Raw genomic sequence first — 24,838 nt, 5'->3', positions numbered from 1 at the left:
CGATCCTGCCCGGGAGGCTGTGGGCAGCCACGAGCCATGGCCATGACAAGCTACAGAGGCGCAGGAGGGCTGGGTGGCCTCGGGGGAGGGCCCAGCTAATGCTGGGCTGCACCTTGGGGAATTAGAAAGGACTGCAGGAACGGCCTGTACCCACTCACCCCTCCTCCAGTCTCTCCCAGTCCACTGGGCAAGTCTTCCCAGAGGCAGAGGAATTGCCACCGTGACCTCAGGGGCTGCTGCCCCATTGGACCCTCCCTCTGAGCCCCCTGGGGAAAAGAGTCCTTCAGCTAGAGGCACGGGGCTGGCAGGAACTGGGCTGGGGCTGTTTCAGGCCCTGGGTCTGAGGGAGGTAGAGTCAGGAGGGTCAGCCCTCCTGGCCAGGGACATTAGTGGCTGGTGGAGCAGAGCCACGAGTCCACGTCCCCATTTGGGGCTCAGAAGGGACAGGAGCAGGTAGCCCTCAGAGCTCCTGACCATCCTGCCAGCAGGGTCCTGGGGCCCGGGAACCATCTCACGCCTCGACCATGTGCTTGCTGGGGGCCTCAGTAAGCAGAGGGGAGCCCTGGGCTCAGCTGGGACCCTTAGGCCTGAGCACTGAGGCTGGGGAGGGCTGGGGGCAGGGCCCACCGTGGTCTACCAGTCATGGAGAGCTGGAAAACCAGTCTGCGCAAAGGTTTCGGACCAGCTCCCACCTGCTGAATGCCTCCTAGGGGTCTGACACCAAGCAGTAGTCTGAGCCTCACCTGCTACTAGGCAGTAGCTCTGTAATCAGCCCGTTTTACAGATTGACTCATCTAACTAATGTTTCTTGAGCACCTGCTCTGGGCCAGGCAATATTCCAAGTGTCAGGGATACATCGGTGAACCAAACAGACAAATGTCCCTGCCTCACGGTGCTGCAGATACAGAAACGGTGTCTCCGAGAGGCTAACTGACCACCCGGGGTCCCACCAGCTCCCTGTGTGGCCTTGGCCAAACTGCACCTCCTCTCTGGGTCTGTCTCCCATTCCTGGGCCAGGCGCTCACCTCTGAGGGCCTTTTCAAGTTCACCTGGGTGGCCCCCTTTTCCTTCCTTACTGCCAAGCTTCATGGAGCCTGGCTCCTCCTGGGGCCCCGTCCAGCTGGAAGGGTTCAGGCAGCCCCTGCCTTGAACAGGAAACCTTAGCTGCTCACCTATTAGGGAGCCCCAGGCCTATGGCTCAGCTCCCCCTTAGAAGGCCTGGGCCTGGGGCTGCCCTTCCCTGCCGGGCACTTGTTGGTGTTCTGGGCAGCAGGGCCTGGGGGGAGCCACACTGGCACACTGGGGACCCTAACCCAGGTGGAGGCTCTGAGAAAGGAGGGGCCTGGTGGAGTCATGAGAAGCCCCTCTCAGTGGGGACAGCCTTCACCTCCACCGGTAACTCCTGGTCCAAGCCTGTCATGTCACTGGGGCTCCAGCTGGCCTCTCTGCCCTCCCCCTGCCTGCTTCCTGTCTGGCTGTGCCCACCTTGGAGACCACAAGTCAGATCCCCAGACCGGCCACAGCCTTCTCTCTCACGGACAGGGAAAGCTGCTTCCTCACAGCAGCCCAGAGGCCCTCCTCGCTCTGGCAGCCCCGTACCTGACCTCCACCTCCTCTATGCTACCTCCTGGGCTTCCTGTTGCTCCTGCCCTCCGACCTTTGGCCTTTGTACAGGCCATTCCCACTGCCTCACTCTTTTCCCCAGAGAGCCCACAGCCGCTCCCTCCTCCCCTTCAAGGCTTTGCTCCATCTCTGCTTCTCAGTAAGGCCGGCCCCAGGCCTCCTTCAGATCAGCACCTGCCCCAAGAAGACACACGCCTTCCCTCCCAGGCTTCCTCTCCCGCCTCCTTTCCCCCACACCGCACCCTCCTCGTTACCTGGCATTACTTTCTGTGCATCTCAGCACATCCTCTTACCGTCTGTCTCCCCGGGCAATGAGAACATCTCTTCTTCCACATCCTGTATGCCCAGTGCCTGATACTCAGTAAATACTCACTGAAGGACTGAGGAGTCTGGGATCCCTGGGTCTTGTCCGGCCCTGCAAGCAGCTCACTGCCCGTGACCTCAGACGGAACTCCCTTCTGGGCCTCCCAGGGCCCGTCTGGCAAACGGACCAGCTGAGGCCACGTGCGAGGAGGCATCACAGAGCTCCGGGCCTGGCTGCCCATCTCGCTCACTCCCACATTTATCCAGTCAACAATTAGCATCCACGTGTACCCTAAGTGCCCAGCCCCGCTAGCGTTAGGGATGTAGTGAGTCCTCACGACTTCATGGAGACAACTTGGGGGGCTCCCAGGGGCAAAGAAGGAGCCAGGTCAAGGGCACGTGTACACGCAGAGACGTTCTTGCTTATTTTCCAGTGTGTCGGGGTGTGTCCGGCAGCCCTGGTGGAACCAAGCTTGAGAGGGCAGGTCTCCACTGTTTTCAAGCTCTGCCCCGCCCTGGCGTGTGGCAGCCTCATATGTGTCCCTGGAATGCATAAAAAAAGTGCCAAGGCAATTCAAAGGGGACAAGTGCTATGAAGTGAAACGGGGTATTCGTAGGAAGTGGTTGGGGGGTTTCTTTAAATTGAGGGGGTCCAGGAAGGCCCCACTGAGGAGGTGAGAGCTGAATGGGAGAGGACCAGCCATGCCAAGACCTGGCCTGGGAGCGTTGCAGGTGGAACTGGCCGGGGCAGAGGCCTGAGGGGGGATCCCGCTTGGCTTCATCGCGAGCCAGGAGGGCCTGGAAGGTTGGGAGAATTGCAGACCAGAGTGAAGGCTTCTGGGGATATTCCAGGCTGGCTGATGGATTGGGTGTAAAGCTGGCTGTTCTAGAATCTTCCTCAAATCAGGGCTGCATTGCTTCACTGGGCCAGGCCTCATTTGGGTTCATTTCAAATAAGTCAGGAGGCGTGATTAGAGGATAAGGGAGGTAGAACCGCCAAAGGCTCCGAGTCTTTGTTCAGAGCGGACTTACCTCACAGCCAGATCTAATCCTTGTGGAGATCATCCCCTACCAGACCTCCCTTGGGGCAGAAATGATTGCCAGTGGGGAGGGCCACTGGAAATGCTGTTCTTTGACCGGAGTCTGCTTCTGTGGGCAGATCACTCCTTGTTCCTCGTGGCAACGGTCACAGTAAGGTGGCACCAATCTTGCACGGAGATTTCTATCAAACCCTTACAAGCATTCCATGTTTCTTTTGTGTCATCAGGGTGACTTGCTTAATAGTTACAGCTTGTCCATATCATCTTTGTTCCCAAGAGGAAGAAAAGTATCATTATGTGATGGTTGCTAGGGAGACGCAGACTTGTAAAGAACTCAAGGGTCAAGTGTTGCCAAAGACTCCTAGAGCTTAGACTCAAGGGAGGGTGGCCTGGTGTCCTTTACTGAAATGGGGACAGTAAGGGGGGAAGGTAGTTTGAGGGAGAGTGTGGAGAGATTTGCTCCATGTAAAGGCAGGTAAAGGGGAAATTCCCTGGCGGTCCAGTGGTTAGGACGCCTTGCTTTCACTGCCAAGGGCGCAGGTCGATCCCTGGTCGGGGAACTAAGACCCCGAAAGCTGGGTGGCATGGCCAAAAAGTTTTTTTTTTTTTTTTTTTGCGGTACGCGGGCCTTGCACTGTTGTGGCCTCTCCCGTTGCAGAGCACAGGCTCCGGACGCACAGGCTCAGCGGCCATGGCTCGCGGGCCCAGCCGCTCCGCGGCATGTGGGATCTTTCCGAACTGGGGCATGAACCCGTGTCCCCTGCATTGATAGGCGGACTCTCAACCACTGCGCCACCAGGGAAGCCCAAAAAAGTTTTTTTAATTTAAAAAAAAAAAAGGCAAGTAAAATTCAAGAAGCTGCCCAATGCACAGATGGATGAGTGAGCTGTGAGCTGATGTAGGGGCCGCAGGTACTCCAGGTCCAAGCTGGGGGGTGAGCGGCATTGGGAACAGGTGACCTATAACCCTGGGAAGTAGATGACCTCACCAGGGGCAGAGTGTGTTTAGAAAGGAGGTCCTGGGGCACCCCAACATTTGGAGATTGGGCAAGGGTCGAGGGCCCATCAAGGGAGGCTGAGAAGGCCTGGTGTGTGCTTGTCCATAGCCAAGAGGAGCAGGTGTTCGGTGGGGTGAGGGGCGCCTGTTAGGGCGTGGCCACGTCAGTCTCGAGGCCGGTAGCGTGGAGGTGACGGTGTTGAGGCCCAAGGGACGGGTGAGGGGGCTGGCGGGTCAGGCTGTGGCAGCGGTACCAGGAAGCCAAGCCCTGCTTTCCCTGGGAGGAACCTTGCAATTTTCAAAGATTCCTCTTCTGTCTCTCACAAGAGGCTTGGAGAGGCAACAGTTGTGATGCCCATTTGCCATATGTGGAAACTGAGGCTGGGGGCGTGTGGTGCTAGAGAATGCCCTGGGGCCCTGCACAGTGAGCCACAGAGTTGGGGTGGTGGGTGGAGGCCAGGGCCAAGAGTAGGGGCTGGGGCTGGACCGGTCACCCATGGCGTCACTATGGCTAGAACTCGATGGGATGGGTTGGAGCCGGGCGGGTCCTGAGGCCAGAGGTCTCCCGAGACCCCATCCCTCTGCTCTAGGCAGCGACTCTCCACAGCAGAAATGCTGCCCAGCCTGACCCGTGCTTGTTGGGGCCTGGACACCCCAGGTCAGCAGTGCTCCCACAGAGGCACAGGGAGGAGGGATCCTAAAATACAGCGACGGCGCCAGGCCTTGCTGAGGGCTCTGCAAGCGTGTCTCAGCAACGATCATTATCCCCACGCGTGGACGGCTTTGTGAACAGAGATGGGAGGCAAGACACCACTTGTGGGTGGCACACACGCCAGGTCCTTCTCACACTGGGTCCCCCTCTGCCTCTCAAGTGATCCTAGCCCTCTGTGCCTCAGTTTCCTCATCTGTAAAAGGGGAACGATTCTGACACCTACCGGGTAAGGTCTTTAGGAGGAGTAGATAGAGACCATGTGTACTTCGCGCATCCCAGTGCTTGGCACAGAGCAGTTTGTTCAGTAGATGGTACCCACTGTCACTGTTACCCGTTATCGTCATCTCTACTACTATATAAATTCACTCTCTCTCCATCTAAATTCATTAATTTAAAGACTAGTGTTGGGAATTGCCTGGCGGTCCAGTGGTTAGGACTTGGCGCTTTCACAGCCAGGGCCCGGGTTCGATCCCTGGTCAGGGAACTAGGATCCCACAAGCGACGCCAAAAAAAAAGAAAAAAAAGGACAAAATTCATTAATTTACTTTGTTCCTGTGCATATATATATATATATATATATAATGTTTTTTATCTTTTGGCCACGCTGCACAGCATATGGCATCTTAGTTCCCCAACCAGGGATTGAACCTGCACTCCCTGCATTGGAAGCGTGGAGTCTTAACCCCTGGACCAGCAAGGAAGTCCCTCCTCCATATTTTTAGAGTTTACCCCAGTGCGTATGAGGGTGCCCATTCTTCTTGCCTCCAGGTCGACACAGAAGAAAGGAACAAGACCAGGACCCCCTTTCCCACACCGGCTCATCAGCGAATCTGCCCCGTATTCTGGGGTCTCCCAGGCTGGGGGCTGTGACTCCCGTATGGGTTACTGAGCGCTCCCTCCGTACCAGGGACGCCAGCTGGGGTTGTCAGCCAGTGGCCTGGCAGGAGGCTGTGAGCACAGCTTCCCCCTCCTGCCCGGCTCCTGCTCTGTGCCAGCTTATCAGACCTTCTGAGACCTCCTCAGGCTGGCTGGGCACCCGTGGGTCATGGATCCCAGCCAGGCGGGGTGGACTGGGAGAACAGGGCTGCCGGCAGATCCGGCGCCCTGAGCTGCGTACACTGCCTCAGGCCTCCCCCGAGACAGCCCGGTGGGCCCTGGGAGGTGGCCCCTCCAGTCTCCAAGCCCCAGGACCCCAGCACTCGCTGCGCCTTGGTTACGGGGTGAATAATTCAGGCCATCGAGTGTCGGTCATGAAATATTAAACGGGCCGTTCCTGACGCACCAGCTTGTGAAAGTGGGAGGGGGGCAGTGCTGGCACCGGGGCGTGGAGGCCGGTGGCCGAGAGCCAGCGCGTTCCTGAGGTGCGGCGTGTGGGCGCGACCCTGTCTGCCTCTGTGCGCTGTGCTCGGCACACCACTGCGCCCCCGACACGGGTGGGGTATTGGCAGGCAGCCGGGCACCGTCCCAGGCTCGGTGTCAGCCCCGAAGTGGCAGCTCTGTGCCTGAGGAGGGGCTGTTCCCACGTCAGGAGGACGAAGAGAGCTGGGGCTGCGTGCCTGGTGGGCGCTGCAAGCCGCCTGGGGTCAGGGGTCAGGGGTCAGGCAAGTGGACAGGGATGGGGTTTTAGGGACAGGGAGAGGTCAGACGGGAGGGTCCGAGGGGTGTGTGAGAGCGAGGGGCCAAGTCGTGGGTGGCTGACAAGAGGGTGGGTGAGGGGGCAGATGGAGGAGGAGTGGGTGGCCTGGTGCCCACGTTACCGTACACGCGGCTGACACTTAGATGAGGGAGGGAGGGCGTGGGTGGTGGGGGTGGAGCGTGTGATCGAGGTCGTGAGCAGATAGATGGGAGAGGCGGGTGGGTGGGAGGATATGAAGTCGGACGAAGAACTGCGCTTCCTGGGGCCCAGAGGGCTGATCCAGCCCAGAGGGACTCAGCTCCGACTCCCTACCCCGCACCCTCTGTGTCCCAGACCCGCTGCGAGCTCCTCTGCCTGGGCCTAGATTGTGGCTCCACCTAGTGTCTGGATCTGGTAACTGCACCCTGGCATCCACACCCATTGTGAAGTCAGAAAAACTGAGGCTGAGCCAGTGGCAGGGACAGCTTCCCTATTTCCCAGCAGCACTCTACTTCATGGGACTGATTCCCCAGTTAGGAACCTTCTGTGGGAGCTGGGGAGCAGGGATGGGGGGCAGTGACAGCTGCAAGCTAGGCCCGAGGGAAGGCTGAAGGAGTGAAGACATGGAATGGCCCTTCCCCCAATCCCTCTCCTCGCTCCCTTCGTTCCTGCTGTGCGTCCGGGCCTGCATCACACAGACGGATTGTGCTCCGGTGCCACTTACCAGCTGTGTGACCTTTGGCAAGTCACAGCCCCTGGGCCTCAATTGTCCCACTGCAAAATGGGGATGACAGTAGGACCTAAGTTAGGACATGCAGTGAGGACCTGTGTGCTAGTGTCGTAGCGCAGGGGAGGTGCTCAGTGGACGGCGGCACCTGTCGTGTTGCCAGGCTGATGACAACCACAACCAGAATATTCCACTGAATTTTAATTTCAGATAAACAACGAATAATGGTTTAGTGTATGCACATCCCATGCCACATTGGGGGTAGACTTACACTAGAAAATTATTTGTTGTTTATCTGAAATTCAGATCGTAACTGGGCATCCTGTGTTTTACCTGGTGACACTACCACTCTGCCTTCTGGGAATTCAGTCTTCTGGGGGCGGCAGAGGCCAAAATAAGTTATGATCGAGGATGACAGGTGGCCCATGGAGTGAGCCCAGGGCAGAGTATGAGGCACAGAGGTGGGAAAGGCCTGTTCTGCTGGAGAAATCAGGGCAGGCCTCATGAAGGAGGGATCTGTACCGAGTCTTCAAGAGAGACGGGAAGGGCATTCCAGACAGAGGGGGGACATGATCAAAGGTACAGAGGTCCGACAGCAGGTGTGAGGACTCACACTGACTGTGGGTCAGTGTGGCTGAAAAGGTAGGGGGAGGCCAGGTCACCGCATCCCTGTAGATCTTGGTAAAAAGGTGGGCTATTTACTGAGGGGAGAGACTAGCTCAGTCAGATGTGCATTGCAGAAAGAAGGCTGCCGGGGGGAGGCGGGGAGCAAGCCAGAGGGCCCCCCCCACACCCAGGGAGGCGGGCACAAGACTGAGTCCAGAGGGAGTTGGGCAGCCGGGTCCAGCCACTAGATTTTTCTCCAACCCACCCTCCCAGCCCTCCAGAGCTCCCCGGAAGCAGGTGAGGGGTGAAGAAAGCTTTGGAGGGGGACGGGCACTGAAAGCCCGCGGTGGGTGCTGCGTCTTCCGCAGGGGAGTGAATGCCCAAACCAAGAACGGTGCCACGCCCCTGTACCTGGCGTGCCAGGAGGGCCACCTGGAGGTGACGCAGTACCTGGTGCAGGAGTGCGGCGCGGACCCGCACCTGAGCGCCCACGACGGCATGACCCCGCTGCACGCCGCGGCGCAGATGGGCCACAGCCCGGTCATCGTGTGGCTGGTGAGCTCGGGGACAGGTCGGGGTTGGGGCCCGGGAGAGGCGGGGCCTGTACGGGACGGGGGCGGGGCCAAGAGGGGCCTGGCGCCCAGCCCCCGCCCCTCTGTGCTCCGTCCCCTCCCCCCCAGGTGAGCTGCACCGACGTAAGCCTGTCGGAGCAGGACAAGGACGGCGCCACGGCCATGCATTTCGCGGCGAGCCGCGGTCACGCCAAAGTGCTCAGCTGGCTCCTGCTGCACGGCGGCGAGATCTCGGCCGACCTGTGGGGCGGGACCCCGCTGCATGACGCCGCCGAGAACGGGGAGCTGGAGGTGAGGGCGGGCCGGGGGCGTGGCCGGGAGGCCGGGCGAGCGCGGGAGGGGCGGGCGCCCTCTGCTGGCGCCGCGCTCTCAGCACAGCGCTGCCCAGGCGCCGGGGTCCCGGCTGTCGGCCGGGGGTCCTCACTGCGCGCCCCTGCAGTGCTGCCAGATCCTGGTAGTGAACGGCGCGGAGCTGGACGTCCGCGACCGCGACGGGTACACGGCCGCCGACCTCGCGGACTACAACGGCCACAGCCACTGCACCCGCTACCTGCGCACCGTGGAGAACCTGGTACGCCCCGGGCGCTGCTCCCCCGCGTTACTGCATTCCCCCCACAGCTTGCCCCCACCTCCCCGCAGGGGTAGGTGTTGTTACCCTTTTTACCACGGAGGAAGCTGAGGTTCAGGGAAGTGAAGCCCCTTGCCCGGGGTCACAGGAGTAAGTGCCCTAGACCACTACCCCACGTGACCTCTCAGGCCAGAACCACTGACCATTGGGGAGTGAGGGTGTGCAGGCAGAAATATCGAGGGAAGGAGGACCAGCCTCGTCCTGATGAGAACCAAGGCTCGGAGAAACAACGACACTTACACACCAGTGGGAAAAGTAAAGTGCATTCACCTGCCCACAGGTATTAACTAGCTCATTTAACTCTCACCACCACACTCTGAGGTAGGGAGTGCTCGTATCCCCATTTCACAGGTGAGTAAACTGAGTCCTGGGGAGACCCAATCATTAAATGGTGGAGCCCTGGTGTCCGGGCCTGGAGCTACCTCTCTTCACCACTACTCTGTATGTTTGCTCACTGCGTGGCTACTTCATAATTGAAAACCTGTGTTAGTGTTTTCAAATTATTTTATTATGGTTACAAAGCCATGAAGGAACCCACTAGGACTTGAGCGCAGATGTGGGTGGCTCCCAATCCTGGGCTCTGGCTCCTCTGGTGCAACGTCTGCTTTGGCGCAGGAGGGAGGAAAGAGGGCTGGCTTCACAGGCATCTTCAGAAGGGGGGCAGCCTGGCCACGAGAGGGGCTGCGGAATGAGGCTGGAGGAGAGAAGGCCGATGACCCCCTGCCCAGAGCATTGTCTGCCCTGTCGTCGAGCATACGGGGGCACCCTGGTTCTGGGGACTCCAGAGCACAGCAAGGCCCAGGGGTCAGAGATGGCATCTGGCCCCAAGGAAGAACTCCCTCCAGAAAGGGCCATCGGAGAAAGTAGTGGTCCACAGAGCCCCAGCGCCCTCTGGCGCCCCCTGATGGAGGCTTTAGCTTCAGGCAATGAGCAAACAAGCACCATTCCTTGAATTCTGACCCCGGTAAGGTACCCTACCCTGCCTAGTGCTTTACGATGTAATCTCAGTTCATCTTCACAGTGAATTAATACTAACAGCTGACACATATGGCATTTACTGGCTACCATGCCCTGGCACTTCACTAACTTTGAAAATCTTTGTTATAACATAACGGGGCAGGCAGTACTGTTATACCCATTAACAGATGAAGAAACTCAGGTACAGACAGAAAGGACAAGTGATGGAAAGGTCATGTAGCTAGTAAGTGGAGGAGATGAAATTTGAAGCCATCCCCCCGGGCTGCAAAGCCTTTGCCCCTAACCTCTGTTAGGGCTGGGCAAGTACCCACCTCAGCCAGCCAAGGAAAGAGCATGTTCAGGCTGCCCCCCGCCAAGCCCAGCTCCTATGGCTCCCCTTGTCTCAGGGGTTAGGCAGCAGGGCCTGGCCCCCCCGAACTGGGTGGAGTGTGGAGGACCTGGCCCCCTCACAAGGCGGGCCCAGCTGCGGCAGTGACAGATTCAAGCCATGGAGGATACTGGCCCAGAAAAGGCAAACACTCCCGCAGAGCCCCTAATTACGGGGCCAATGAGCATGGCCGCTTACCAGCCGTTACCTGGTGCCAGGCCTGCCTCCCGTTCCCGGGGGACCTGTGACAGTTCTCAGGCAGGGAGGAGCTGGCCTGGGCAGGAGGCAGCAAGCAAGCGAGCCGCAGCCTTGCCGGCAGCAGGGCCAGCATGGGCAACGTAAGCATGGCCCCCACCCCAGCCCGCTCCCAGGAGGGAGGGTCAGGCCTGTGGGCAGGGGAGAGGCAGTGGTGGGGGATGGCTGAGCTCAGGTTGCCCCTCCCCAGCTCAGCTGGGCCACCCCAGGCCCCATCCTTTCCCCAAAGGCCCCATCAGGAGATAGGGGCTAGGCTCATGTTGGGATTCCTTGCCGTCTCTCCGGCAAGGAGAGACAGGGTGGTTGCTGGCCAGGTCGGGAGTTCAGTCTTTCCTGCAAGTTGGAGGTGCCGTGCACCCCTCCCCTATCCCCAGCTACTGCAAATGCTCCCACCCGCTGCAGCAGCGCCGGTGCCTCCTCGCCGCGCTGGAGCCTGGCCCTCTGCCCATTGATGGGAAAGGAGTAAGGCTGCTGTGGCCGCCCTCGCTTGGGGTCCAGCCCAGCATCCTCTCTCTCTTCTGAGCAGAGCCTCTCAACCCCGCTGAGCAGAGACCAGCCAGGGCTGGGAGTTTCCCAGGAATCCGTGGTCCTGCCGCTGCGGGGCTGGGTTTGAATCTTAGCCTGGGAAGAACCTGAGAGATGATGGGGAAGGGAGCCCAGAGAGGGAAGTGGCTTGACCGAGGTCACACAGCGAGGGTGTGCCCGAGCAGGACCCTGGCCCAGGGTGTGCTGGTCTTTGGAGCGGGGTTGCCCTCACAGCCCCCTCTCCCGCTCAGAGCGTGGAGCACCGTGTGCTGTCACGGGATCCATCCGCTGACCTGGAGACCAAGCAGCCTGACTCGGGCATGTCCTCACCCAACACCACCACGTCTGTCCAGCCACCGAACTTTGACCTCAGCTCGCCGGCCAGCACCCTGTCCAACTACGGGTCCTGCTCCTCCAGCCACTCCAGCATCAAGGGCCGGCGCCCCCCGCGTGGTGAGTGGGCCTGGGGAGAGGGGGGAGGGAGAGCCAACTGGAGCCAGACCACTGCGCCCTGAGGACCATCCCTGAGCCCACTCTGCCCGCAGCTGACACTGGAGGCTGCCCAGGTCACCAGGAGGGCTGGTTCTGTGGAGGACAGGTGACACTCAGGCTTGTGGGTGTCCATCACAGACATGCCTGTACATTCACAGGTACCCTCCCGCCAACAAAAGCCGCGTGCAGCCCACACGCAGTTCAGCATCTTCACACACACACACGAAATGTTCCCCAGACACTACACACACCTGCCCACACTCAAGAGTGCACACCTACACATGTGTACACACAACATACAGGTATGAATGCACAACCACATGTACAGAACCATACAGACACCTACGCTCCATGTGCGCACTCGTGCACCCCAGGTCCACAGACCAATGCGAACACATTCACAAGTACAAAGAAGGGCTTCCCTGGTGGCGCAGTGGTTGAGAGTCCGCCTGCCGATGCAGGGGACACGAGTTCATGCCCCGGTCCGGGAGGATCCCACATGCCGCAGAGCAGCTAGGCCCGTGAGCCATGGCCGCTGGACCTGCGCATCCGGAGCCTGTGCTCTGCAACGGGAGAGGCCATGGCAGGGAGAGGCCCGCGTACCGCAAAAAAAATAAAAATAAAAATAAGTACAAAGAAGCACGTACACACATTCAGGAACATACACGAATGCACACTCAGGCAGAAGCCAGGCACACATGTTCACACATGCTGACCACGCCCTGAGCTTAGGTGTCTGTCCACCTGCGATGCCTGCTTTACGCCGCCAGGTGGCGGCCTGCAGAGCTGCTGGGCCCCTGCAAAGATGCGGTGTGGCCGTCGGTACCCGCGCCGCCTGCCCGGCCACATCCGCCCCGAGGAGCCACCCCTCCACGCTCCAGGTGGCTGTGCTCCGCAGCCCTGTCTTGGAGCCCGCGGCCCCCTGCCAGTTCCGCTCAAACCTGAGCACAGGCCTTTCCCCAACGAGTGCAAGGCTGCAAGTGGGCAGGGCCAGGGCGAGGGTGGACCCGGCCCTGCGGGGCCCACGGTGGGGCCGTGTCAGTCTGCACCCGGAGCCTGCCTACTCCCGTGGAAGGTTTTTTCCGGGCAGGAGGGGGCCTTGGGCCTGGGGGCAGCCTCTTTGCAAACTCCCAAACCCAGCCTTCCCTCTGTCCCAGGGCTTCCCAGCACGAGAGCTGCAGACATACAGAGCTACATGGACATGCTGAGCCCAGAGCCGGGCCTGCCCCGGAGCAGGATGGAGAGACCCAAAGCACCACTGCCACCACCTAGCTTCCCTCCACCATTCTCACCCCCAGGCACCCAGATGCCCCCACCCCCGCCAGGCTACCCAGCTCCCAAGCCCCCCGCGGGGCTACAAGCAGCTGACATCTACACGCAGACGAAGAACAAACTCCGCCATGTGGAGACCGAGGCCTTCAAGAAGGAGGTAGTGAACCCTCACCAACCTGCCTGCCGTCCGGCCCCGGGAGTGGGCTGATGGGGGGGGCAGCAGAGGCCAGCAGGTGGCCCGGCTCGTGGGTACAGGGCGGGCGGCGGGGGCGGGGGGAGGTGGTCCTGGTCCAATGGCCTGTTCAGGAGTCAAAGCTTCCGGTCAGCCCCATGGCGACTCAGGGCTGAGCACTGGGGACAGAGAGATGAGGAAGACAAAGCCAGCACCCTTTGGGGACTGGGGGGCAGGGCGGGGGGAAGGAACATATACCCAGATAGCCATGCCTCCCTGGGAGCTGGGTCCTCACCACCTCTTGCACAGAGTGGCAGGGAGCTCATGGAATCGGCAGAGCATATGTGCAAACTGCGTCTCCACAGGCGTACTCGTGCCCAGCTCCGGGCTCAGGTGGAGAAAGGGTCCCAAGGGAGTGTCTTCGGGTGGGAGATGCAGGCAGTGTGAAGGTGAGGGCTGGGAGGAGGGTGGAGGCCAGGGGAGGGGGCACCCGCAGGGCTCAGCACCCTCTCAGCATTGGGGGCTGGACGCGGGGGTAACATGGAGGCTGGCTCCCCAGTTTGGGGCTTCAGCTCCCAGGTGGGTAGACAAGCCAGTCCTGAGATGGGCGCCCTGGGGAGAAGCAGGCTTGTAAGAAGGGGCCGAATCCGGTGCGGGCACTTTGAGTGTGGGGTGCCCGGATGCAGGGCCTGTGGGTTCCTGGCCGAGGCTTTGGAGCAGGGGAGGGGGCAGAGGGCTGGTCTGCACAGCTCTGAGAGTCCTGGGCAAGGAGGCCCAGAGGAAGCCCTGGGGTTCTAGTCAAGAGGACAGAGGGAGGCTGGTCTGAGGCCGCAGGGGAGGGCAGCCTGAGGCCCCAGGTGGCTGAGTGTGGGATAGAGCCCCCCTAGGGTCCTGTGGGAACTCAGATAGAGCCCCCCTAGGGTCCTGTGGGAACCCTGACTTTGTAGTTCTCTCTCGAGCCCAAGGCAAGCTGCTCCAGGGCCAAGCTCAGTAAACAGTTCCCGCAGGTGACCCACATCGCAGGGCCACCGGCTGGGGGAAGGGGAGGACACAGCTCCACTGCAAGTCTTCTTGCTACCTCAGACCAGGCCCTCAGTGGGTTCCTCTTTCATCTCCAGAAAGTGAAGGCGGCCCAGGAGAGGCCTGCAGGGGGCCTAGGGCCAGCGGACTTTGCAGGCCAGGCGTGTGGGCCCTGCCCCAAGCCACAGGACAGGCGGCCCCTCCCCTGAGCCAGAACGCCAGGACTGCGAGGTGCCGTGCCTCTCCCGTTGTGTGCGTGCCCGGCGGCAGGCGCTGGGCCGCTCCACAAGGGCCCTTTGTGTGCCCCGCGCCCCCCCCGCCCCACTCCCCGGCTTTTTCCGGACCGCGGGCAGGAGCAGGGTCGCGGCGTCTGCGCCTCGGGGATGCAGGGGGCGCCGAGGGGGCAGGCTGGCCCAGAAAACAAATCCCGCGGTGTCGCGTTTCCTTGCAACGTGAGCCCGGCCGGGTGGGGCTTGGAGGGTCCGGGGCCACCGTGGGGACGCTCGGACTGGGGGTGGGGCAGGGGACAGCCCCTGCCAGGTGACTTGGCCTTTGGCCCTTGCGCCTCCTGTCTTTCTTCCCGGGCTGGGCTTAGTGGGGGGCAGATGCGACGGAGTGGGCTGCCCGCGCTGTCACCCGAGCCCGGCCTGCCGCCCCTGAAACCCGAGGCTTGGGCGCGGGTGTCGGTGTCCCTTACGCAGCCGGCGATGGTTTCCAGATGCGGGAGGGAAAGGGCGGGGGCGTGACCCGGAACCCGGGGGGCCAGACGTGGGGGGCTCCACTGCCCGTGGTGAGGCCCAAATTCTGTCTCTGGCGGATGGAGGGAGTGAGTAGGGGGATGAAGCCTGGGGTGCTCAGCCCAGAACGGAGGGAGAGAGGCGCAGGGGGGTGGGGCCACATCTGGCCTGTGGGGTAGGCGCGGCGCAGCAGCCAGGTGTTGGCGGAGCAGTGGGCGCCCCCGTGGCATTCCCGGCTGCTGGGGGTTTCGGCCCGGGATTGGCAGGCCCTGGGTGATGTCAGGCCGACAGAGCTCTCAGGCGCTCATAGGCGCGGGCGGGCGGGCTGGGCTGTAACCTGAGAGGAAGGATCAGGTAGCGCAGGTGTCGAGTCCATGCCGCCCCCGCTGCCAGGTGCACAGCGGGGGCCACCGGCACGGTCGCAGGTAGGAGCAGCCCCAGGCCGGGGCCGGGCGGCTGAGGGCCCTGGGCAAGCAGTGGACTTCCTCGGGGCGGAACTCCCGCAAAGGAGGGTTGCGCGAAGCCTTGGTTTCGCGTGGGACCGTCTGGTCGCTGGGAGTGGGGTACGGCTGAGGCCTTAGCGCTGACTAAGCTGGGAGCTACCCTTTCTCCAGCTCCCCCTGGCGTTTGGGCTGGGCCACCCCGCCCCTCGGCCCGCCCCTTCTAGCCACAGTGGGGGCCCCTGCGCCCCTTGGCCCGCGCCCAGAGCCCCTCCCTGTGGGGCCGACCGAGAGTGCCCTTTCACCGAGGCCCGCAGGACCCTCGCCCCATCCCCGCTCTGAGAACAGGAGGGTCTGGGACCGCGGCTGGCCACGAGCCCTCGGAAGGTTAAGAGTTGGGGAGGCGGGGAGAGGGATGTGGGAGGCGGAAGGGACAAGTGCCCGAAGCTCACTTCGCCCGCTGTCTTCCCGCAGCTGAGCTCCCGCGACGGCCGCAACGGGCTGCGGAGGCAGGACTCCAGCCGCAAGCCCCGCGCCTTCAGCAAGCAGCCCAGCACGGGGGACTACTACCGCCAGCTGGGCCGCTACCCCGGGGAGCCGCTGGCCGCGCGCCCGGGCATGGCGCACAGCGAGGAGGTGCGTGCCCGCCAGCCCGCACCCGCCGGCCGCCCGGGACCCGGCCGGGCCGCCCGCGTCTCACTCGCTGGCCCCTCCGCTCCCCCGCAGGCGGCGCTGCTCCCCGGGAACCACGTGCACAACGGCTGCGGCGCGGACCCCAAGACGTCTAGGGAGCTGCCCCCGCCGCCCCCGCCGCCGCCGCCCCTGCCCGAGGCCCTGAGCTCGCCGCCGCCCGCTCCTCCTCTGCCCTTCGAGGGCTCTGGCCCTGGCTGCGGGCAGCGTCGCTCCTCCTCGTCTACTGGTAGTGAGTAGGGGCGGGTTGAGGGATGGGGGGCGGCGCTATCCCTGAAGGGGGAGGGAAACCAAGACCCCCTCCTCCCCCCCCCGCCCCCGCCCCGGACAGCTGCCACTGCCCTGGTGCTTCCTCTTTTGCTCTTTGATCTTTCTGCAGCCCCACCCCAATGAGGACTTGACCCTAAGGGGAGACTTGGGGTTGCTTTAGGTCCTGCCAGAGCAGGACAAGGCTGTGTGACCTGGGGCAAGTCCCCTTCCCTCTCTGGCCCTGCCTTCCACCCAGTAGGGAAGGCCTCCCAGCTCTGTTGGCTGCTGTTTCTGATGAGCTGGTGGTGCTAGAGGGAAACTCAGAGAAGTAGAATTAGCTTCAAGGAGGCAGGGTTGCTGGCCAACCTTCTTCCTGCCCCACATCTATCCTGAGTCACTCTTCCACTCCTGGCTGCTTTCCCTTGTTCTCCCAAGCTAGCGACGGCCCCAGGCCTGGCTATAGGGTCAAGGCCAGTGACTCACCGTGCGCTGCCCTCCCCCTCCTGCTGAATCCCCGAGCATCCTTTTTAAGAGCTAGACTGGTGACCGGGATTCCTGGGCTTCTCTTCTGAAATGCGGGACAGTCTCCCGCACGCCGGGGCTCCTGGAAGGCCCAGGAGGTGGTATCTGGGTGCTGATGCTTCCATTCCAGCCCGGCGGGGGGTGGCCGAGCTGCTCTCCTCACGCAGCCACTCGGTTCGTGGACCATGCTTAGTGGTAGCATCCAAAGCTTCATTTCCCTGGCTAGGGATGGAAGGCTGCAGTAGCGTCCAGGGTAGGGCCAGCCTGGGCTCCTTGGGGTACCTATGGAGCCGCAGCCCCTGCAGACCACAGCCCATGGTAGCATGTCCACCGTCAGCTGAGCGTCCAGAAAGGCCCCCAGCTTTGAGGTCAGTGCCTTCTCTTGGCAGCCTGGAGCAAGGCTGAAACTAGGAACAGAAGAAAAATAGACTCTGGGCTTCTCCAGACACCCCTTCGCAGCAGAGCCTGGGCTGGGTGCCCTATCCCATCCCAATGCCAAGATTGAGGCCCTTGCTAGGGGGGCCAGGGCCAATGGCAGCCCATCCCAGCCCTCAGGGGCACCAACAAAGCTGGGAACTGAGCGGACCACCCTTGTGGAGCCCCAGAGCAGCCTAAGCCAGGGTCAGACGGACCGGAAAGTTCCTCCTCTCACCACCACCACCCCGCCCCGCCTGCCCCCGCGCATCTCCCCTCCTCCTGTCCTCCCTGGCCCTCTCTTGCTCTCTGTGATGTCCTAGCCTCACCCCAGCCCCCTCCCTCTCCTAACTTCGCTGTCACTTCTCTCTTGTCGGCCCCTAGAAGTGAGAGTGCTGAGACACAGGAAGAGTGAGTAGCTGCGTGCGCGGCTCCTGGCTGAGGCGCGGGGGCGGGGCACAGGGCACGCTCAGGAAAAGCCAGGCTGACGGGCTGGGGTCTTGAGGAAAGGACGGGACCAGGGGCCGGCAGGCGAGGGGTCCTGGACACTACAGGTTCTACCCGCATTCTGTGCCGGGCAGACGGTTTTGCCTAAAGAAATGAGCCCGCAGCCGGCGCCCACCGGCACTTTTCCCTTTCTCCCCTCCCACTACCGCGCTCTGGGATCCCCAGCCCGGGGAACCCAGAAGCTGTTGGCCCCCTTTTTCCCCCTCACCCAGCCCTGACCCCTTCTTCAGTCTCTAAAGACAACCCTCCCCCAACTCCATTCACCTCCGCCGGCCTCCTCGGAAAATGCAAACTCCGCGCCGCGCATTTGCATGTCGTCCGCCTGGCCCCTCGTCCTGAGTGCCCCGACCCTATATCCTTAGTAAGGTCTCGGCTTTCCCGGGTCCACCAGAGCTGCGCTGCGCTTTGCCATAAGTGTTCTCCGTCTGGGCTTGCAACCAGTGCGTCTGCGCGTGTGTCTGTCTGTGGGTGTGGGGGGGGAAGGGGGCCAGCTGGCTTCTGGCATCCAGGGTCCCGAGTCTATAGCCATGGAAGCCCCAGGTGACTCAGTCCAAGGGTCGCTGGGGTTTGCTGGTGCAGAGAGATGGCCAGAGGGAGGCTCCACCCTGGCGGGGCCGGGCCGGGGAAGCCGGGACAAAGGTCGGGTGGCTGGCCCCAGGTAGTGTTCTGGAGCTCGGCACTCAGTGCGCTGGTCAGAGATATACGCTAGAGGCCCCAGGGCCGGCCCAGGAGCTATCATGAACTCCCAGGGGCCTCCAGGCGGGGGCTCCACACCCCGTGAGTAGGGTCGGGAGGATGGAGGGGCTGCGCGGGCTGCCAGCTGAGGACCCGCCTCTGGGGTCCCAGAGAGCTGCCTGCGGGACCCGGGACCTGGAGAGCTGCCCTCTGAGCCCAAGGGAAGGCCCCGGCCTGCGCTGACTTGGGGAAGGGGGCAGCGGAGAGCAGGTAGCGGGTGGCGGGGACGCGGGCCTCACACCAGGCCAGCGTCTCCTTTCCTGCCTCCGCGCAGGCACCAAGTCTTTCAACATGATGTCCCCGACGGGCGACAACTCAGAGCTACTGGCTGAGATCAAGGCAGGCAAGAGTCTGAAGCCGACGCCGCAGAGCAAGGGGCTGACCACGGTGTTCTCGGGCAGTGGGCAGCCGGCCTCCCAGGTAGGCGATGCGACAGACGCCCCAGCCCCTCGACCCCGCCCACCCGGCACTCAGCCCCGCCGCTTCTCCCCCGCAGCCCGACTCGCCGCTGCCGCCGGCCTCGCCGGCACCGTCACGGGCCCGGAGCCCCACCCCGCCGGCCGCGGGGTCCCAGCCACTGCTCAACGGCAGCGTGGCGCCGGCGCCGCCTGCCACCCCTGCGCCGGGCGTGCAGCTCGACGTGGAGGCGCTCATCCCCACGCACGACGAGCAGGGCCGGCCCATCCCCGAGTGGAAGCGCCAAGTCATGGTGCGCAAGCTGCAGCTGAAGATGCGGGAGGAGGAGGAGCAGAGGCGGAAGGTGGGCGGGGTTGGGCTCACAGAGGGCCCTGGGGTCCGCAGCTGGGTCCGCAGCCCATGCCCCACATCATCCCCCAATCTGCCCGGGGCCTTTCCGCCTCAGACGGCTTCCATTACCTTCGGGGAAAAAGCACGATTGGACCACCATCCCTCTCCTGGGATGGTTCCCAGTCTCCACCACCAGCACCACCCCACAACAGCCTGTCCTTTAATGCGATGGCAGTGTTTATCAAAGTCTAAAATGCCCTCAAATCGCCCGTGATCTTATTAAAATGCTTTTTCTGATTCAGGTGCTCTGGGTGGGGATGGGATTCTGCGTTTCTGACAAGCTCTCGGGTGAGGTTGACTCATCCAAGGGACCACATGAGTAACCAAGAGGCTTTTGGTCGTAGTCAGACTGGCCTGGGCTCTTTCCGTGAACTACCACTTTCCACTGATACTGAGCCTCATCCAGCCTCAGGTTTCTCATCTGTCGGATGGGTTGATCATCCCTGGCTGGCAGGATAGTTTGCCATTGATCTGCTCAACAGACATCCCCCCGGCACCGTCTATGTGTTACACACTGTTGTCGCCTCTGGGGATTCACGGTGAATATGTCAGGGCCGGTGGGGGAGGGTGTGTCAACCAACAAGCAAGCACAGCACCTTAGTCGAGTGATAAGTGCCCCCAAGGAGACAAAACAGGGCAATGTGAGAGTGAGCAAGTGGGCAGGTGCTCTGATGGGGAGGGCAGAGGACTGGGGCAGCCCTAAACCAACCAACCAACCTGTTTGGTTTGGGGTGGTGGTAGGGGAGGAGAAAGTGATGTCTCAGGTAGACTTGGAAGATGAGGAAGAAGTGGACAGGGGAAGAAGTGGGTCAAAGAGCGAGCAGGAAGGACCGGGGAGGCCTGACGGTCAGAGTGGGTGTGGTAGCTCCAAGACATTACCACTGAAAGGGGTGGAGTGGAGACGTCAGGAGTGGCCAGATAACTAAGGCCTGGCCTTGAAGACAGTGGACTTTCTCCTGGAGTAGTGGGGAGCCTGGGAGTGGGGTTAAGCGGAGAAGTTGGCATCGTCATATTTGTATTTGGGAAACATCTTTGTGTGGGGGGCGGTGGGGGGCCGGGATGAACTGGGAGGCCTGTGAGGAGGTGACGGCAGCCCCTCCCCTCCACCTGGGCTGGAAAAACCCGGCACTAAAATGAGGAACAGATGAGACTATGAGTGCCTGGCAAGCCTAGCTCTGTAAGTTGTATCATTATTCCAGGAGTCAGAGAGGGTGGGAAGAGGGGTGAAAGCCACAGCTTCAGCCACTTTAAGGGCCTCTCATTCAGCAGTAAAACTGACAGCACGGACAGGGAGGTCTTGGGCCTCAGGGGAGTTTGATTAGGGGTCATCTGCCTGGGGTGAGGTGTGGCCTCGAAATCGCAGACCTTGGATGGGGAGGGAGGGGGCTGCCGTCTGCCGCAGCTTCAACGCCTTTTGCATGTTCCTTGGGCGGTGTAATGAGCGACCAAGCCAGGTGTGGAGACCCCATCTGCCGGCCCTGCCTCTGCAACAGCGCCCAGCGACCGGCTGTGTCCCTGCCAGCGACCAGAGTGGACACTGCCCAGCGCCCGGAGCGGCGGCCTGGGCCGAAGCCTCGTCCCAGTGTAATTGCCCGCCGGCCAGGCGCGGCCCGTCCCTGCAAACGCAGCCCCGCGGAGCCATTACACCACCCGGGACATGCAAAAGGCGCCCCCGGCGGCCGCTGCGGGAGCCGGGCCAGAGGGAGACGCGCCTCCCTCCCCTCTCTTGTCTTCCCCGCCTTAGCTGACGGCCGCCAGCTCGTGCTGCTACCCCCGCGAGGGCTGGAGGTACTCCCGCGAGTACAACGGCATCCTCGGGCCCTTCGGCGAGCTCATGACCGAGGCCGACATCCTCCGCATCGAGCAGCAAATCGAGAACCTGCAAGTGTTGCACAAGGCGCAGAAGCTGGAGGCGCGCCTGGAGCAGCTGGAGTTGGAGCTGGAGCAGCTGCTGCCCATCTCGGCCGCCCTGTCGGCGCCGCGCTTCACCGTCGACCCGCGCCGCATGCACGGCCGCGCAGCCAGCCTGCCTGCCTGGTGCAGCAAGATCTCCAAGCTGCTCAAGAGCATGGCCACGCTGCTGGCTGCGCTGGGCGGACGGCCCGCGCACCTGGCCGAGCTACTTGCCGCCGACACAGGCCAGCCGCTGCCGCCGCTGACCGACGCCCCCTGGCGGCCGGGCCCGCTCTGCTTGGGCCGCTCGCATTCGCTCAGCTGGTGCCGCGAGGCCGTGGCGCGCGAGATCCTCGAGTGCGGCGTCTCGGTGCGGCACCTCCGCGCCACCTACGAGCGGCGCGCCCAGGGCTCGGCGCCGGCGCGCGGCCCGCCCCGAAAGCTCTCTCTGCCCGCCGGCGCCCCGCGCCGCGAGCCCATCCTCGAGGAGGACTACGTGGTGGCCGGTACCGGCGAGCCAAGCGCCGCCGCCGTCAACGGCCTGCCGGCCGCGGGGGAGCCCCTGGGCGTCCTGGGCCCACCCGAGGCGCCAGGACGCCAGGCGGCGCTGCCCGAGCCCGAGCAGTTGGCGCGCAGGCCGCCACCCTCCACCGAGCTGCGAGGCGTCCAGGACTATATCGACATGCGCAAGGAGCGCATCGTCTACCTTTTCCTGGAGCACTGGCGCAAGTGGACCTTCCGCGGCCCCGGGCGCCACGCCCAGGTGCGCCTGCGCAGACTGCTGCCCCGCGTGGTGGCCGCCGGCGCCGACCCCGGCCCGGAGGCAGCCGACGCCTCCCAGCCGCCGGCGGGCGATGGCCCGGACGAGCGGCTGCTGCGCCTGCTGAAGCAGCGGCAGGTGGTGGGCAAGCTGCTGGGCCACTGGCGGAGCCTGCTGCGGCAGGTGCCGGCGCGCCCGCCTCGCGGCCCGGGCCTGTCACACGGCTTATACTGGCCCGAGCACTTCTTGCCGCCCCTCGACGGCGGCGCGCCCCGGCGCTACGACAGCCTCACGCTCGACCTCTTCATGCTCGGCTACTTCCAGCTGCTCGAAATGGGCCTGAGCCGCGAGGAGCGCAAGTTTCGCCACCTGCTGTGCTACGAGATGTTCGACCGGCTGGGCAGCCACCCTTGGGAGCTCATCCGTCTCTTCCACCGCGTGGTACTCGAGGAGGTGGAGGCCGGCCGGCGCGGCTGGAGCGACGGCTTCGAGGACCTCAGGCGCCAGTTCTTCGGAGACACCCCGGAGGCTGAGCCGGCCCGGGAAGAAGAGGTGGAGAAAGAGCAAAAGGAAGGGACGGATAAGGAAGAGAGGGAGCCGGCCGAAGAGGCCGCTCCAGCTCAGACGGGCGACTGGCCAGAAGGGCAGCCAGAGGCGCCGGCCCCTGAGCCGCAGCCCCCGTCCCCACCCCCGCCAGCCGCGCCTCCCCCGACGTCGGACCCTCCTAGTTCCGAAGCCCCCGCCGAAGAACCCCTGGAGCTGGTATCTGAGATGGGCGAGTTCAGCAATGAGGACATCTGCCGGTACATCGACCGCAGCTTCTCCTTCTGGAAGGAGAAGGAGGCAGAGCTTTTTGACATCTGAGCCGCAGAATTCGGAATTTACCCTCAAGCGTCTTAACCCGGGCCTGGATGCCTGTCTGATGCCCTCCAGAGGTCAGAATACGGCAGGAAGAAACCAGGACAGGACGAGTGGCCTTGGAAAAGCCAGAGTGCCCAGAACCAGGCTGCCTCAGCCTTTGAGATCCCACGGTGGCCGGTTGTGGGGTGTTGGCCAGAATGGGCAGGGCACGACACAGAGCCAACCAGGTGTCCCCCTCTGGCTCTCCAGCGATGCCTGGCTCCGTGTGGAGCCAGGTGGAAGCAGCAGCCCCTCTGAGTGCGGGACTGTGGGTCCCCCTTGGGGCAGTGTGGCTCTCTTTCTTTCTTTGGTTTTTCACTGGAGTTCATAGGTACCACTTTGGCTGAGGTCAAGGGAGCCACATGTGCAGTGTTCGTGTGACGTGTCCAGACCCTTTCTCCTCTGTAACATGCAAGTAATAAAACACTTTGCTGTAAGCTGCCTGTGTTGGATGCCCCCACCCCCATGTCATTGCAGCCACACGATTGTAGAGCTAGCGTCTACCCGCTCTCTGAATAGGACAGGCATGGAAGAGAAGGTCCTTCACAGTGGAACCAGGGGCCGGCCTGAGCCTCTCTGAGCAGGCAGGATCTGTGGAGGCCCACGTATGAGTGTGCCCAGAGATTCTGGGCCAGGGGCCTGGAGCCATCTATCCACCCCACCCTGCCCCCTCTGCTCCTCTCCTACGCCTCCTACACTCAGCTCTGACCTCTCTGGCGCCGCCTCTGGGACACGGGGGCCTGAGTCCTCATCCATTTGCCCTATAGAAGGGCATCAAAAGAGTCTCTTCCTGCGACCCCATCTGTGTCCCGTTGTCCCTGACTCATGCAGCTCCCCTGGGTGGGGGAACACCCCCGCTGACCCCCGTGTCCCAGCCCATGCTGGCCCTGAAGCCTTGTGCTGTGTTTCAGGAGAAGGAGGAGGAGGCCTGGCTGGCCAGCATGCCCGCCTGGAGGCGGGACATCCTGCGGAAGAAGCTGGAAGAGGAGAGGTGAGCTGAGGAAGATGCGGGGCTTGGCAGGGTGTCTTGAGCGTGTCCCTGAGGTGGTGGCAGCAACTAACGCCATCTCTTTTCTTCCAGGGAGCAGAAGCGGTGAGTGTGGGGCTGGGCCCAACCTGTGTCCCCTCCCCCCACCCAGTCACAGTCCTTTGGCCCCTTCCTCCAGCCCCAATCTTGAGCACATCCCCTTGTCACTCAGCCCTGTTAGCACAGTGTCTTTGCTCCCAGTAATGCCGCCAGACCCCTCTCCCCCAGGAACTTACCCACTGCACCTCAAAGTCTTGCTCTTACGCTGTAATGACCTGTCCCCAATTACCCAGCCCCCATCTCCCGTTAACCTAGCCTTTCTGCCTTGCAGTTAACCCAACCTCAGTATCGATAACCTAGAGCATCTGTCCCTCAGATCTTTAGTTTCTGCCCTTAGTAATCTAGCCGAGTGCTGTCTGATAGATGTATAAGTTGAGCCACGGTGAAAAAATAAAAAGATGAGTGAACTTAGTCTATCTTAACCCAATAATAATAATTATGAAGATCATTGGGATGTCTTACACTTTTTTAAAACTGTCTGCGAGATGCGATGAGCATTTGCACCTACAGGGCATCTCAGTGCCAACAGTTCGTGCGCTCATCAAACAGCCACACGTACTGAGCGGCTACCTCATCACCAGTGCAGATCTAGCCGTGGTCTAATAACCTGTCCCTAATCACCCAGCCCCTGTCTCCCAATGATGTGGCCCCTCTATTCCCCAGCAGCCCAACCCCAGTCCCCAGGAACTTGGGTCCTAGCCCCTGCACCACGCCCTCCTTGCTCTCTGTCACACTGTGACCCGGCACCTCTGTTTCCAGTAACACCCCCAGCCAGCAATAACCCAGCTACAGCCTCTCGCTTTCCCAGCTCCTGTGTGTCCCCCAGTGACCCCAGTCTGCCCCCAGTCAAGCTCCTCTGTCCCCAGCAATCCCGCCCACATGCCTCCTAACCCACCCCCTGTCCCCAGTCACCTTTTACCCCTACAACCCATTGCCCTGCCCACCATTCATGAGTGCCTCTGTCTCCAGCAACCCAGCCCCTGCCCTCAGTAACCCACTCCTTGCCACCGGTGACCCCTCCCCCAAATGGGGCCTGGCCCACCCTCTCACCCTTGCCCGGGACTGTGCCCCCCACCCCATGCCCAGGAAAGAGGAGGAACGACAGAAGCAGGAGGAGATGCAGCGGGAGAAAGAGCAGTCGGAGAAGCTGCGGACGCTCGGCTACGACGAGAGCAAGCTGGCGCCCTGGCAGCG

General features: G+C 62.3%; 1 protein-coding gene across 1 annotated transcript in view; it reads left to right on the top strand.

Moving 5' to 3' along the window:
* Positions 1–23,418, top strand: part of ESPN (espin) — a 29,640-nt gene extending 6,222 nt beyond the window's left edge. Inside the window, 11 exon segments of the mRNA XM_089901888.1 lie at positions 7,991–8,201; positions 8,204–8,485; positions 8,634–8,765; positions 11,199–11,400; positions 12,597–12,868; positions 15,555–15,716; positions 15,807–16,002; positions 17,340–17,366; positions 18,472–18,617; positions 18,694–18,957; positions 20,749–23,418. Coding sequence (XP_089758014.1) covers positions 7,991–8,201; positions 8,204–8,485; positions 8,634–8,765; positions 11,199–11,400; positions 12,597–12,868; positions 15,555–15,716; positions 15,807–16,002; positions 17,340–17,366; positions 18,472–18,617; positions 18,694–18,957; positions 20,749–22,521 — 3,667 coding nt within the window. The 3' untranslated portion in view covers positions 22,522–23,418.
* Positions 23,419–24,838: the final 1,420 nt, after the last annotated feature.

The sequence above is a fragment of the Delphinapterus leucas genome, chromosome 1, assembly GCF_059928025.1.
Source record: "Delphinapterus leucas isolate spDelLeu-1000000601 "Yukka" chromosome 1, BTC_Dleu_Yukka2, whole genome shotgun sequence".
Taxonomy (NCBI): Eukaryota; Metazoa; Chordata; class Mammalia; order Artiodactyla; family Monodontidae; genus Delphinapterus; species Delphinapterus leucas.
This window is presented reverse-complemented; position numbering and strand designations above follow the sequence as displayed.